Raw genomic sequence first — 15916 nt, forward strand, 5'->3', positions numbered from 1 at the left:
GTATATAAGCAATTTTTAATATTGCTGAAAGCAGGAATAACAGTCTAATTTCCCCCAATTATATCTCCCTAATCACCAACAAATGTGGTTGAGTATTTCTACCAACAGATTCCTCTTAGATTTCATGATCCTTTCTTCACTTTTTTTTTACAAAAATAATTTATGTTTACTACGCATGATAGTTCATGTCTGTAATCCCAGTACTGCCAAAGCTGAGGCAGAAAGATTGTCACAAATTTGTTGTCCATCCAAACTACATAATAAATAAGTCCAAGCACCCACATGATAGTCATAGCCATCCAGAACTCCAATTCCAGAGCATCTGAAGCCCTTTTCTGATTTCCAAGGCCACCAGACACACAAGTGATGCACAATATGTGTTATAGGCAAAACATTAATACACATAAAAAGTAAAATACTTAAAGTTCATTGTAGAATTTTTTCAATTTTAGAAGATAATAAATCGGGGCTGGAGAGATGGCTCAGAGGTTAAGAGCACTGACTGCTCTTCCAGAGAACCTGAGTTCAATCCCCAGCAACCACATGGTGGCTCACAACCATCCGTAATGAGATCTGGCGCCCTCTTCTGGATGTGCAGACATACATGGAGGCAGTATGGTTGTATTCATAATAAATAAATAAATCTTTAAAAAAAAAGAAGATAATAAATCACTTTTAATCATTACCCAAGAAAGTATCATTATCTTTTGTTATTGCTTCCTAGTCATATTTTAATCTTATTACTACATTTACACATACATCTAGTATGTGGACTTTAATTTTAGAGATACTTTAGATTCATAGGAAAGTTAAGCAGAAGATTAAAATTTCCATGTATTCTCAGCTGCTATGAATTATGTATAGCCTGACATATAATCAGCATACCCTGTCAAGAGTAGTACATTTGGACGTGGCAGTGGTGGCTCCTCACACCTTTAATATCAATATTTGGGAGTTGGGAGGCAGAGGCAGGTAGATCTCCATGAGTTCAAGGCCAGTATGTCTACAGAATGAGTTCCAGGAGACCCAAGACTGAATAGAAACCCTGTCTTGAAGGGAAAAAAAAAAGCAAAATTAAATAAATGAAAGAGTGGTACACTTGTTAGAGTTGATGAACCTGTAATTGATTGGCACATCATTATCAGCTGAGCCCATAAATTATATGTAATGTTTGTACAGTGTATGAATTTGGACATGTTTGTGGTATGAGCGTTCTTACTGCTTGTAATTTTGGTTTTGTTTTGTTTTGTTTTTCATTTTATTTTAAGACAGGGTTCTCTATGTAGCCCCAGCTATTCTGAAACTCTCTCTGTAGTTCAGGCTGACCTCAAACTCAGAGATTCGCCTGCATCTGCCTCCTGAGTGTTGGGATTAAAGGTGTAAATAATTTTCTTATTTAATAAAATAACTTCCAAATAGAATTATAATTTTTTTTTTTTTGGTTTTTACGAGACAGGGTTTCTCTGTATTGTTTTGGAGGCTATCGGTCCAGCCCGGCCACGAACTCACAGGGATCCGCCTGCCTCTGCCTCCCGAATGCTAGGATTAAAGGCATGCGCCACCACCACCCAGCTAGAATTATAAATTTTAACTCTTATTCAAAATGCAAAATAAATGCTTGAAGATGGTATCTAAATATCTTTTGCTGACTTTTCCTTGGTTTTGTACCACATATCCTATGTCCAAACCCCTTTCTCCTCTCCAGTGAGTATACACTTTCCCAGTAATTGACATTGGGAAAAGAGATCTATCCTCGTTTCAAGCTGCAGAGCTGCTTTTCTCAAAGTGATCCCATTTCATGCATAGTTGCTGGGTCTGGAACTCAACCAGATTGTGCAAGGAGAGGCAGCAATTCCCCTCCCTCTGGAAGAATGTTCAGCTCTGCATTATACTGCACAGAGATCTGTTTATTCAGAAAGGTATCAGCTGATATGGAGAAGGAATGTTTAAAACATAGTTCAAAGAAAATCTGCAATAACAAGGAAAGGTTGATTGGTAGGAAGCCAGGTTACTATTAGGAAAAAAGATTCATCTAAATCCTTATAAGGTTGTACAATTTGTTGGGCGTTGGTGGCGCACGCCTTTAATCCCAGCACTCGGGAGGCAGAGGCAGGCGCATCTCTGTGAGTTCCAGGACAGCCTTCAAAACAATACAGAGAAACCCTGTCTCAAAAAAAAAAAAAAAAAGGATTGTACAATTTATCTGAGCTGGAAGTCTTTGCCCAACCAGATTTTTGTATCAACAGCTCTCCTGGAGGCAAAGACTATACATGAATAGACCTTTTGCAGAAAAGCAGGGTCTTTTGTCATAGCAAGGGAAACATGAGAGTATTGAATACAGAGTAAGTTTGCTTATGAATAAAGTGATTATCTTTTTCAAGATTTGACATTGCAGCTCCTTTCTAGAAGAGAGTTTTTCAAATAAAAATCCAGGGGCTGGAAAGATGGCTTATTGGTTAAGAGCACTAAATGCTCTTCCAGAGGACTCGGGTTCAATTCCCAGCACCCACATAGGAGTTCACAACTGTCTGTGACTCCAGTTCCATGGCAAACACCAATGTACATTAAAAAAAATTTTTAAACATTCAAATAAAAATTCAGCCACAAGCTGGTTATACTTGGTAGTACAGAGAAATAGTGTACTATTGAGGTAGTTATTAAGTGGGCCACTTTTGTCACATAATTTTTTATCCTGAAATTTAAGTATATGCCATAATCTGGTGGCACACGCCTTTAATTCCAGCACTGGGGAGGCAGGTGGATCTCTGTGAGTTCAAGGCCAGCCTGATCTACAAAATGAGTTCCAGGACAGCCAGAGCTGTTACACAGAGAAACCCTCTCTCTTAAAAAAAAAACAAAACAAAACAAAAAGGAAAAGTCAGGGGCTGGCAAGATAGCTCAGAGGTAAAGGCCCTTGCTACCACACCTAACAACCTGAGGTCAACACATTTGCATACACACACACACACACACACACACACACACACAATAAAATACAATGTAAAAAAAAACCAAATTACAGCAAGAGATGTAGCTCAATTGATGGAATCCTTGCCTAACCTGAACATAGCACCATATAAACTGGGTTTACTGGCGCACCCCTTTAATCCCAACCCATAGGAGATGAAAACAACAGGTTTTGAAGTTCAAGGTCTCAAGTAAGCAAAATGATTCAGTAGGTAAAGACACTTGACCCCAAGCCTGACAATCTGAATTTGACCCCCACAACACATGTGGTAGAGGACAAGAACCAACTCTTGCAAGGCGTCTCTGATGTCCACATGACACTGTGGCACTTGTCTGTTCACATGTGAGCACACACTCACCACTCCAACCCAAAAAACAAAGATAACTTTTTGCATTATCATTAATAAAACTAGGTGTTATAAAGTACCTGGTACTTAGGGGCATTGAGTAGATGCTGTTGAACGAGTCACTTTTCATAAACTGTTTCCCCACAGTGTTCCTTTCCAAATATCCTCCCTGTTTAGTTTATTTGATAATACTCACTAACCTTGTCTTTTTGGCTCCACAGGGCTCAGAATGGAATGCTTCAAACTTAGAGGACTTACAGAACCGAGGGTGAGCACACAGAGCAATTGCTGGCACCTCTGTATGACTGAAGTCCCTGTTTACTCTTTATATTTTCCTATCAAAGAAGTATTTGATGGGTAAACTTTAGTCCTTAGAGTTGCTTTCAATTCTCAGCTATAATGGTACAAAAAAATCAGAACAGTTATTCTCTCAACCGTTTGATCCTCTTCCCTCCCAAGGAAGATCTATTGTATTAATGGAATGGCTTTGAAAAACAAATTCCCAAGTGTTTGGTACTCTTTAAGAGTCAAATGTAGTTGCTAGAAATGTAGTTAAATGATAGAGCTTGCCTAGGTCAGAGGAGGAAGATAATGAATCATTTCTGATTTCCATAATAGACTGAGAATCTGAGGTGCTGATAGGTGTCATGCACACTCCCTACTTTCCTCTCTCCTTGCAAGAAAGGTGTTTTATAATTGCTAAAATGAACTTCTAGTTTTCATTTTAAAAAATCCCAGCCGGGCATTGGTGGCGCACGCCTTTAATCCCAGGACTTGGGAGGCAGAGGCAGGCGCATCTCTGTTAGTTCCAGGCCAGCCTGGTCTACACAGCGAGTTCCAGGACAGCCTCCAAAACAATACAGAGAAACCCTGTCTCGAAAACCAAAAAAAATAAAACTAGGTAAATTTGCAAGGCAATGGTGGTACACACCTTTAGTGCCAGAACTCAGGAGGCAGAGGCAGGCAAATCTCTGTGAGTTTGAAGCCAGCCTGGTCTACAGAGAGAGTTCCAGGACATCCAGGATTACACAGAGGAACCCTGTCTAGAAAGAAAATGGATGGATAGATGGATAGATAGATAGATAGATAGATAGATAGATAGATAGATAGATAGATAGATAGATTGATTGATTTAAAAAAATAAACTAGATAAATTGTTCACTGGTAGGTTTCTTGACAGAGCCCTTGAAGATAAGACTCTGATTGGACTTGAAAAACAACAGTGCCTCTGCCTTATCTGCAGATGTTCACTTAAATTTCCTTGAGAGTAGGACACAGTTTTTGACAGCTGACAAAAGTTCTGTCATTCTAGAAAACTTAGATATATTTAATATGAAATCTGAGGTTTGACATAGCACTGTTTGCCAAATACCTTGTAATCACATTGTATATACATACAGAAGCTATAATACTAGCTGAAGATGAGACTGTCCATCTTATATACTTCTTTTATTAAAACATTTTATAAAAATATTAAAATTGTACATATCAATGTGGTATCATGTGATGTTTGGGTACCTGTATTTAATGTTTTAAATCAAGGTTGTCATCTGGAACATTTTCCAATTCTTTTTTAATTAGTTTTATTTTGTTTTTATGTGTATGGGTATTTTGACTGCATGTATGTCTGTGTATTGCTCGCATGCTTGATGCCCTAGAGGCCAGAAGAGGACATCAGACTAGAGTTCTAGATGGTTGTGTGCTGTTATGCTGGGAATCAAACCTGAGTTCTCTGAAAGAGCATCCAGTGCTCTTAACTATTAAGCCATCTCTTCCACCCCCATTTATCAATTCTTTTTTTTTTTTTTTTTAATCATTTTTTATTTTAATTTTAAATAGCTTGTTTCACATGTCAATCCCAGTTCCCTCTCCCTCCCCTCCTCCCGCACTCCCCTTCCACCCTCCCTCCCACCCTATTGCCAAATCCCTCCACATAGGGGATGTCTAGAGTCTATCATTTCACTCTTGGTAGGGTCAAGGCACTCCCCTAAGAGTCCAGGCTGAGAGAGCATCTCTCTTTGTGCCATAGGCACATGAAGACAGATTGTATACCAGGGATAGACACTGATCCACAGCTCAGAGCCCCATAGGTTGCCCAGGCCTTCTCACTGACACTCACATTTGGGGGTCCAGATCAGTCCCATTCTGGCCTCCCCACTGTCGGTCTGGGGTCCAAGAGCACTCCCCTGTTCAGATCAGCCGTCTCTGCTGGTTTTGCCAGCCCATTCCTTGCCAATTTGCTCATCACTCCTCTCTCTCTGTCACTGGGTTCCTTGGGTTCAGTTCAGTGCTTAGTTGTGTGTTTGCCTCTGCTTCCATCAGTCCCAGGATGAAGGCTCCCGGATAGTTATAGACATCAAGTTCATTATCAGGAATGGGCATTCGAGGTGGTCCTTCCACTATTGCTTAGCTTGCCAATTGATGTTATACCTTTAGATCACTCGAGGTCACTCTGGTGCCTGATCTGTCTTCGATCCTATGATTCCCTCTTCCCCCTATTTTACCCCCACCCCCTCAACTTCCTGTTCCCCCATGACCAACTCCCTTCCTCTTTACCCCCTCTACTCTTCCCAGGTCCCACTACCCCCCTCGCCCTGTTCCCCATCCATTCAGAGGATCTTGTCTCCATCCTCTTCTCTTGGGTACTATGCATATATGCATATCTTTTAGGTTCTTTCCTGTTTCCCAGACTCTCTATCTGTGGAAGTGCAGACTGGCACTATCCTGATCCATATTTAAAATCCATATATGAGTGAGTACATACCATGTTTGTCTTTTTGCGACTGGGTTACCTCACTCAGGATGGTTTCTTCCAGTGCTATCCATTTCCCTGCGAATTTCAAGATTCCATTGTTTTTTTCTGCTGAGTAATACTCCATTGTGTAAATGTACCACATTTTCTCTATCCACTCTTCAGTTGAGGGGCATCTAGGTTGCTTCCAGGTTCTGGCTATTACAAACAATGCTGCTATGAACATAGTGGAGCAGATGCCCTTGTTGTATGAACCTGCCTCATTTGGATAAATGCCTAAGAGTGGAATTGCTGGGTCTAGTGGTAGATTAATTCCCATTTTCCTGAGGAATCTCCATACTGATTTCCAAAGAGGCTGTATGAGTCGGCATTCCCACCAGCAATGGAGGAGTGATCCTCTCTCTCCACATCCTCTCCAGCATAAATTGTCTTCGGTGTTTTTGATTCTAGCCATTCTGACAGGAGTAAGATGGTATCTCAGAGTTGTTTTGATTTGCATTTCCCTGATGGCTAAGGATGTTGAGCACTTTCTTAAGTGTCTCTTGGCCATTTTAGCCTCCTCTACTGAGAATTCTCTATTTAGCTCTGTACCCCACCTTTCAAGTGGATCCTTTGGTGTTTTGGAGACTTGTTTCTTGAGTTCTTTGTAAATTTTGGAGATTAGCCCTCTGTCAGATGTAGGGTTAGTGAATATCTTTTCCCATTCTGTGGCCTGCCTTTTTGTCTTTTTGATTGTGTCCTTTGCCTTACAAAAGCTTTTTAGTTTCAGAAGGTCCCATTTGTTAATTGTTGATCTCAGTGCCTGTGCCACTGGTGTTATGTTTAGGAAGTGGTCTCCTGTACCAACTCGTTGAAGAGTATCTCCCACTTTCTCTTCTAAAAGTTTCAGTGTGGCTGGATGTATGTTGAGATCTTTGATCCATTTGGACTTAAGTTTTGTACAAGGCGATAAACATGGATCTATCTGCAGTCTTCTGCATACCATTACCCAGTTATGCCAGCACCATTTGTTGAAGATGCTTTCTTTTTTCCACTGTACAGTTTTAGCTTCTTTGTCAAAAATCAGGTGTTCATAGGTGTGTGGGTTAAAATTAGGGCTTTCGATTCGGTTCCATTGGTCTACCTGCCTATTTTTGTGCCAATACCAAGCTGTTTTCAGGACTATAGCTCTATAATAGAGCTTGAAATCAGGTATGGTGATGCCTCCTGAAGTTCCTTTATTGTATAGGGATGTTTTGGCTATCCTGGGCCTTTTGTTTTTCCATATAAAGTTGATTAATGATCTTTCCAGGTCCTTGAAGAATTGTGATGGAATTTTGATAGGGATTGCATTGAATCTATAGACTGCTTTTGGCAAGATTGCCATTTTTATTATGTTGATCCTACCAATCCAAGAGCATGGGAGATCTTTCCATTTTCTGGTATCTTCTTTGATTTCTTTCTTCAAAGACACAAAGTTTTTGATATACAGGTCTTTCACTTCCTTGGTTAACATTATCCCCAGATATTTGATGCTGTTTTTGGCTATTGTAAAAGGTGATGTTTCTCTGATTTCTTTCTCAGTCACTTCATCATCTGTATATAATAGGGCCACTGATTTTTTTGAGTTTACCTTGTATCCTGCCACTTTGCTGAAGCTGTTTATCAGCTCTAGGAGTAACCTTGCGGAGTTTTTTGGGTCACATATGTAAACTATCATATCATCTGCAAATAATGAAAGCTTGACTTCTTCTTTTCCTATTTGTATCCCCTTTATCTCCTTTTGTTGTCTTATTGCTGTAGCTAGAACTTCAAGTACAATATTGAAGAGATATGGAGAGAGTGGACAGCCTTGTCTTGTTCCTGATTTTAGAGGAATTGCTTTGAGTTTCTCTCCATTTAGTTTGATGTTAGCTGTTGGTTTACTGTATATTGCTTTTATTATGTTCAGGTACGTTCCTGTTATCCCTGATCTCTCTAGGACCTTTATCATGAAGGGGTGCTGGATTTTGTCAAAGGCTTTTTCAGCATCTAGTGAGATGATCATGTGGTTTTTCTTTCGCAGATTGTTAATATGGTGGATTACATTGATAGATTTTCTAATGTTGAACCATCCCTGCATTCCTGGAATGAAGCCTACTTGATCATGGTGGATGATTTTTCTGATGTGTTCTTGAATCCGGTTTGCAAGTATTTTATTGAGTATTTTTGCATCAATGTTCATGAGGGAAATTGGTCTATAGTTCTCTTTCTTAGTTGTGTCTTTGTGTGGCTTGGGTATCAAGGTAATTGTAGCCTCGTAGAAAGAGTTTGGCAGTGAGCCTCCTGCTTCTATAGTGTGGAATACTTTGACGAGTATTGGAATGAGCTCTTCTTTGAATTTCTGGTAGAATTCTGCACTGAAGCCATCTGGGCCTGGGCTTTTTTTGTTTGGGAGACTTTTGATGACTGCTTCTATTTCATTAGGGGTTATAGGTCTGTTTAGATTATTTATCTGTTCTTGATTTAGTTTTGGCAAGTGATATCTATCCAGGAAATTGTCCATTTCTTTTAAATTTTCAAATTTTGTGGAGTACAGATTTTCAAAGTATGCCCTGATGATTCTCTTGATTTCCTCAGAGTCCGTTGTTATGTCCCCTTTCTCATCCCTGATTTTGTTAATTAGCATGTTCTCTCTCTGTCTTTTGGTTAGTTTGGACAGAGGTTTGTCTATTTTGTTGATTTTCTCAAAGAACCAACTCTTTGTTTCATTGATTCTTCTCAATGTTTTCCTGGTTTCTACTTGATTGATTTCAGCCCTCAATTTGATTATTTCCTGGCGTCTGCTCCTCCTGGGGAGTTTGCTTCTTTTTGTTCTAGAACATTCAGCTGTGCTATTAATTCTCTAGTATGACTGTTCTCCAGTTTTTTCATGTGGGCACTTAGTGCTATAAACTTTCCTCTCAGCACTGCTTTCAAAGTGTCCCATAAGTTTGTGTATGTTGTGTCTTCATTCTCATTGAAATCGAGGAAGTCTTTAATTTCTTTTTTTATTTGTTCCTTTACCCAGGGATGGTGCAATTGTGCATTGTTCAATCTCCATGAGTTTGTAGGGTTTCTGCGATTTGTGTTATTGTTGAATTCTAATGTTAATGCATGGTGGTCTGATAAGATGCAGGGGGTTATTCCAATTTTTTTGTATCTGTGGAGATTTGCTATGTTTCCTATTATGTGGTCAATTTTAGAGAAGGTTCCATGTGGTGCCGAGAAGAAGGTATATCCCTTTGTATTTGGGTGGAATGTTCTATAGATGTCTGTTAAACCCAGTTGGGTCATAACTTCTATTAATTCTTTTGTTTCTTTGTTAAGTTTCTGTCTGGAGGTCCTATCTAGCGGTGAGAGCGGAGTGTTGAAGTCTCCTACTATTAGTGTGTGAGATTTTATGTGCATTTTGAGCTTTAGTAATGTTTCTTTCACGAATGTAGGTGCCTTTGTATTTGGGGCGTAGATATTTAAAATCGAGACTTCGTCTTGATGTATTTTTCCTTTGATGAATATGAAGTGCCCTTCTTCATCTCTTTTGATTGATTTTAATTTGAAGTCTAATTTGTTAGATATTAGGATTGCTACGCCCGCTTGTTTCTTGGGGCCGTTTGATTGGAAGATCTTTTCCCAGCCCTTTACTCTGAGATAACGTCTGTCTTTGGTGTTGAGATGTGTTTCTTGTATGCAGCAGAAGGAAGGGTTCTGTCTTCGTATCCATTCTGCTAGTCTGTGTCTTTTTATAGGTAAGTTGAGGCCATTGACATTGAGGGATATTAATGACCATTGATTGGTGATCCTTGTTTGCGCTTGATTTATTATTAGTGAAGTTATTTTGTGTAGTTTCTCCTCCCTTTTTCTTTTAGTGCTTTGTAAAGTATGATTCTATATTGCCTGTGTCTTTGTGAATGTAGTTATCTTCCTTGGCTCTAGGTTTTCCTTCTAGCATTTTCTGTAGAGCTGGATTCATGGATACGTATTGTTTAAATCTGGCTTTGTCATGGAATATTTTGTTTTCTCCATCTATGGTAATTGAGAGCTTTGCTGGATATAGTAGTCTGGGCTGGCATCCTTGTTCCCTTAGCGTTTGTAGGACATCTGACCAGGATCTTCTGGCTTTCATCGTTTCCATTGAGAAGTCAGGTGTAATTCGGATAGGTCTGCCTTTGTATGTTACTTGGCCTTTTTCTTTAGCTGCTCTTAATATTTTCTCTTTGCTCTGTAGGTTTGATGTTTTGATTATTATATGGCGAGGTGACTTCTTCTTCTGGTCAAGCCTATTTGGTGTTCTGTAAGATTCTTGTACTTTCATAGGCATATCTTTCTTTAGGTTAGGGAAGTTTTCTTCTATGATTTTGTTGAATATGTTTTCTGTACCTTTAAGTTGAAGTTCTTCACCTTCTTCTATACCTATTATTCTCAGGTTTGGCTTCTTCATGGTGTCCCATATTTCCTGGATATTTTGTGTTAAGGATTTGTTGGTTTTGAGATTTTCTTTGGTTGACGATGCTATGTCCTCTAATGAGTCTTCAACACCTGAGATTCTCTCTTCTATCTCTTGTATTCTATTGGTGATGCTTGCATCTGTGATTCCAGACCGTTTACCGAGCTTTTCTATTTCCAGCATCCCTTCATTCTGTGTTTTCTTTATCGTTTCTATTTCAGCTTTCAATCCTTCAACTGTTTGAGCTGTTTCCTTAATTTTCTTGGTTGTTTTTTCTTGGTGCTCTTTAGATTCTTTGAGAGATTTGTTTATTTCTTGAATTTTTCCCCCCATTTCATGGATTTTTTTGTTTGTTTTTTCTTCTATTTCTTTAAGGGATTTCCTCGTTTCTTCCTTGAGGCTCTCCATCATCTTCATGAAATAATTTTTAAGGTCTGTCTCCTCTTCTTCATCTATGTAGTGCTTTTCAGGTCTTGCTGGTGTTGGATCCCTGGATTCTGGTGGGGTCGTGTTGGTGTTTCTATTATTCTTTATGGTGAAAACTTTCAAAATCTTTTCTTTTTGCTTTTTGAAATGTACAGTATCCATAGTCACCTTACTGCGGAATAACAGCCATCATTTACTCTTATAAGGCTTAACAAAAAAGTTCAACTGAATCTCGTTGTCTTTAAAAACAGAATGATTGGATGTATAGACATCTACTTGGGTCTTATTTCTTAAATTCAATTGGTCTTAAGCTTCAGTATGTCACAAAACTGTATGTGCTATTTCCTGCCAATGATTTGTGCTATTTCAAAGTGCAATTTTTGTTTGTTTTTTGTTTTCTGAAACAGGGTTTCTCTGTGTAGCCCTGGCTGTCCTGGAACTCACTCTGTAGACCAAGCTGGTCTCAAACTCACAGAGATCTGCCTTCCTCTGCCTCTGCCTCTTGAGTGCTGGGATTAAAGGCATGCACCACCACCACCAGGCTCAAAATGCAATTTTGATGCTAAGGTCATTTCCAGATAGTGTGCTGACTTTAGAAACTAACTCCAAGAGTTACTCCACTTAAAGTCACAGAATTGCTGGTACAGCAAAGAAATTTCAAGGAGTTACAGTACCAGTCAGCAGTGGACATTTTCAACTCTGAAATGAAATGAATTAGGAAACTGTGTGCTGTCCTATAGGTCATAATCCATTACTGAAGTATAGGATTAGAAGGAAAAGATTGGTTGGTTTTTGGTGTATGTGTGTGTGTGTGTGTGTGTACATGCACGTTCAAGTGTGCATGTGCCCACATGACTCATTTGTGAGTGTCTTAAGAGGAGGTAAAAGAGAGCATCCCCCTGGAACTAGGAATCATGGCTAATTGTGAATTTCTTCATGTGGGTGCTGAGAATTGAACTCTAGTCCTCTGAAGAACAGCAAGTACTCTAAACCTCTGAGCCGTCTCTCCAGACCCTCATTTTTATTTTAAATAAAATCTGTGAGCCAGGCATGGTGACTTATGCCCTTAACCCCAGCACTCAGTAGAAGAGGCAAGTTTCTGAATTTGCAGCCAGCCTGGTCTACATAGAGTTCCAGGGAAATCCCAGCTGCACATAGAGATCTTGTCTTAAAAAGAAAAAAAAAGAGTAAATAAAACTAAAATAAGTGTTCTTGCTTTTTCTTCTAATCATTTTATTGAATGTAACTCATAATGCGATATAATTAACACAGTTAAAATGTTCAATTCTGTAGGTTTTAATAAATGTTTCTAAGTTATGCAAACTACCTAGTTAATTAAGCCACTAATGTCATCAATTGACAGCCCCTTTTTGGCTATCATGAATGATGTCGCAGTGACCCCCTCTGTGCAGGTTGTGGAGTGGACTGATGCTGGTGTAGTGACTCTTTGTTTGACCTTCTTGGTGATTGCTAAGCTGTTTTCCACAGCAGTTGCACTGTTTTACATTGCTGCTGTGTGGAATGTGAAATTTTTTAATTTTCCTTTTTTAATTTAAAAGAAAATCATTTCTATTACTAGACTTTAGTGTTACATTAAAACGAATTCAATTCATATCTCAGAAATTTTGGCCTTGACCAGATAGAGTGGTTATATTGATTATATCTCTTCTGTAGTCTTTTTACTTGCCTGACTTCTTCAGAAGCCGAGTTTATGGAGCCCCACATATGGTTGGTTATTTGAGGGAAACAGTTTTGTAGAAAGCCTGCTCCTGTGTTGCTGGAGTAGACTCCAGTGATGTTGAAGTCTATATAACATTGAAGAAAAAAGGGCCTTTGATCAGTTAAACCCACACATTAATTAAGCTGGTTTGGGGAGAGAGATGATAGGAAAGTTTGTAATAGAGAAACCCTTTTCTGGTAGCAACTCAACATGTGAGAACTCTTAGCAGGATGCAGCCAGATAGACTCGGGAGTTTTAGGTCCAGCTTTCCACAGACCCTCGAAGTTTCTTGCCTAACAATCTGACATTCAGAAAAATAAGAAAATCTTCCTTTTCTCTTTTTTCTTGGAGTATGTCAGTAGTCTGGTTTTATACAAACAATTTCCAAACAAAATTTTATTGTTGGTAATTTTAGCAATAGAAATTGCTAGGTTGTGGATCTTAGATTGATTTTAGTCAATATAGATAGGAGGGCTGTTTCCAAAATACTACCAAAGATGAGATTGTATAACCATACATAAGGTGAAATGGAACTTAGGTATTGAACATGGCAGATATGGTGCTGTGAACTCATTTTTGCCTGAGAAACAGAATACACGCCCTCCCTTTGTTTCTTCGCAGGGTGCGGTACATCTTGAATGTCACTCGAGAGATAGACAACTTTTTTCCTGGGGTCTTTGAGTATCATAACATCCGAGTATATGATGAAGAGGCAACAGATCTCCTGGCTTACTGGAATGACACTTACAAATTCATCTCTAAAGCAAAGTGAGTATTGTCTCTTACTACATTCTGCTCCTTCTTCATAGTGCGAACATGGCTAGGAATGAGAGGCTGCCATAATTTACTGGTAATACTTAGAGAAAAGGATGTAAAGGGGGAAAGGTACTGAGAATTCATGATCCTAAACAAAAGATCGGTGACCTAACACTTTCCCTTTAAGCAAATGAAATCACTTAGAATAAGATAACCTCATGTAGCCTCATTTTCTACTAAGCACAAAATTAAAGAAAATGGAACTATGCTACACCTAAAGAAATAAAAGTGAGGGGCTAGAGAGATGGATCAGTGATTACGGGAATTGGCTGCTCTTCCAGGAGACCTAAGTTCAATTCCCAGCAACCACCTGGTGACTCACAGCCATTGATAATGGTATCTGATGCCTTCTTCTGGCATGCAGGAATATATGCAGATAGAACACTCATATACATAAAATAAATAAGTAAATCTTTTTTGTTTATTTTTTTGAGGCAGGGTTTCTCTGTATTTTTTTGGAGCCTGTCCTGGAACTCGCTTGGTAGACCAGGCTGGTCTTGAACTCAAAGAGATGCACCTGCCTCTACCTCCCAAGTGCTGGGATTAAAGGCATGTGCCACCCACACCTGGCAATAAGTAAATCTTAAAAGAAAAAGAAATAAAAGTAAGAAATTGTAGAAAAAAGAGTTTTTGAGACAAGGTCTCAATTGTGTAGTCCTAAATAACCTGGAACTCTAAGAAGACCGGGCTGTCCTCAAACTCATGGAAATCTGTCTGCTTCTGCTTCCCAAGTGCTAAAATTAAAAGCATGCACTATCCACCATGCCAGGCTCTGAATTAAATTGGCACTGAGATATTTGTAAATTGTATAGCAAAAACTGTCATGAACAGGTAAAATACTAGGCCTTTCTGAACATACAGAGACAAACAGTGAGCTTTGGAAATCTTCCCAGTCATGGGCTTTATTGTAGATATTCTAAATGATGAGGTTTCTCTCTTGCCTTTTGTTGATGTCATCTTCAAATTAATTGACTTAAAGCTCTGAGGACTCTTTTCCCAACTTTATTCATCTTTTCACTAGGAAGAATGAATCATAAATGAGCTGCTTGGCCACAAGCCTCTTCAGAAAGGACAGCATTCAAACCATCTTTAGTAGATGAGAAATATCTTTTTTTATTAACTTACTTCAGAAATTACTCCACATTCCCCTCTAACAGTCTTCATAGACAGGACAGTCACCAAATCTATTGCCTCTTACAATTGGTGAATCAGAATAACCAAATGCACTTGTTGCCTTAATTTTGTAAAATAGACTTTAAGTATTCTACAAGCTCTCAGGCAAGGCTTCAGTGACAGGAGAGTCTTTGATAACAGTAGGGACTGGCAAATTGGAAAACCTATTCATCCTTATACTTCTGTTGCTCTAGAGCCACTTTTGGCACCAAAGTCTGCATTAGTAAGAATTCTCTAGAGTAACAGAACTTATAGGGTGAATGTGTGTGTGTGTGTGTGTGTGTGTGTGCATATGTATTCTAATGACTTACAGGCTACAGTCCAGCTAACCCAACAGTGGCTGCCTATAAACAGAAAGTCCAAGAGTTCACTAGTTGTTCAGTCCCTGAGGCTGATGTCTCATCTGGTCTTCAGGATACCCTGGAATCCCAAAGAAATAGGCTCTAATGCCAGTGAAGGAATGGACCCGATAGCGAGGGCAGGAGGAAGCAGGCAAAGAGTGAAGCTTCCTTCTTCCGTTTCCTTTATGTAGGCTGCCAGCAGAAGGAGGCCCAGATTAGAGGTGGGTCTTTCCACCTCAAAGATCCCGATTAGAAGTGAGTCTTCCCACTTCAAATGATTTAATTAAGCAAAAGTCTCTCACTGGTGTGCTCAGCCATTTTCCAGTTTTAGATAATTCCATGTGTATCCAAGCTGACAATCAATTAGCCATCACAAGCACCAGAGTCACCAATGGACACAGTTGTCCACAAGTTTCTCCTCCTATATCTCCTTATACAAGGTGCTACTGCTAATATGATGATGCCAGACTTAATCTAGACCATCCCACACAGAGATTGAGGGGCAAAATTGAAGTGTGGGTTAGTTGATACCTAACTTAGATCCCTGTTAAATAAGTTAGAAGCTGTGCACTTAAAAAGCCCAGTGGAAAAAATGCCAGAGAAGTGTGACACGAATAATAAAGACCCAGAGACAGATATTGGGGGTCAGGCTTCAAGCTGAAGATCAGAAAAGCAAAGCAGCCAGCCACTAGCTCTTACCTTAGACCAAAGTGGTTATCCTGTCCTCAGTGTGACTAGAGGATAAATCTCTCATGAGACCCATTGGTTCTTCCTTTTATATCTCCCTTGTGCTGGGATTGAAGGTGTGTGGTCCCACATACTGAGATCATCTTTGTGTGAGCTGTCTCTCTTTAGGACTGGATCAGTTTCATGTAGTTCAGTGAGGACTTGGACTAACAGATCCAGCTGCTTGTCTTTTGAGTTCTAGGA

General features: G+C 39.3%; 1 protein-coding gene across 4 annotated transcripts in view; it reads left to right on the forward strand.

Annotated features, from left to right (window-relative positions):
- Nucleotides 1-15916, forward strand: part of Ssh2 (slingshot protein phosphatase 2) — a 262347-nt gene that overhangs the window by 222328 nt on the left and 24103 nt on the right. For all 4 annotated transcript variants that reach the window (XM_040749174.1, XM_040749172.1, XM_040749173.1 and 1 more), the window contains 2 exons: nucleotides 3536-3582; nucleotides 13278-13424. In XM_040749174.1, coding sequence (XP_040605108.1) covers nucleotides 3536-3582; nucleotides 13278-13424 — 194 coding nt within the window. The remainder of the gene's footprint in view (nucleotides 1-3535; nucleotides 3583-13277; nucleotides 13425-15916) is intronic.

This window comes from Mesocricetus auratus, unplaced genomic scaffold (assembly GCF_017639785.1).
Source record: "Mesocricetus auratus isolate SY011 unplaced genomic scaffold, BCM_Maur_2.0 Super-Scaffold_100007, whole genome shotgun sequence".
Lineage (NCBI taxonomy): Eukaryota > Metazoa > Chordata > Mammalia > Rodentia > Cricetidae > Mesocricetus > Mesocricetus auratus.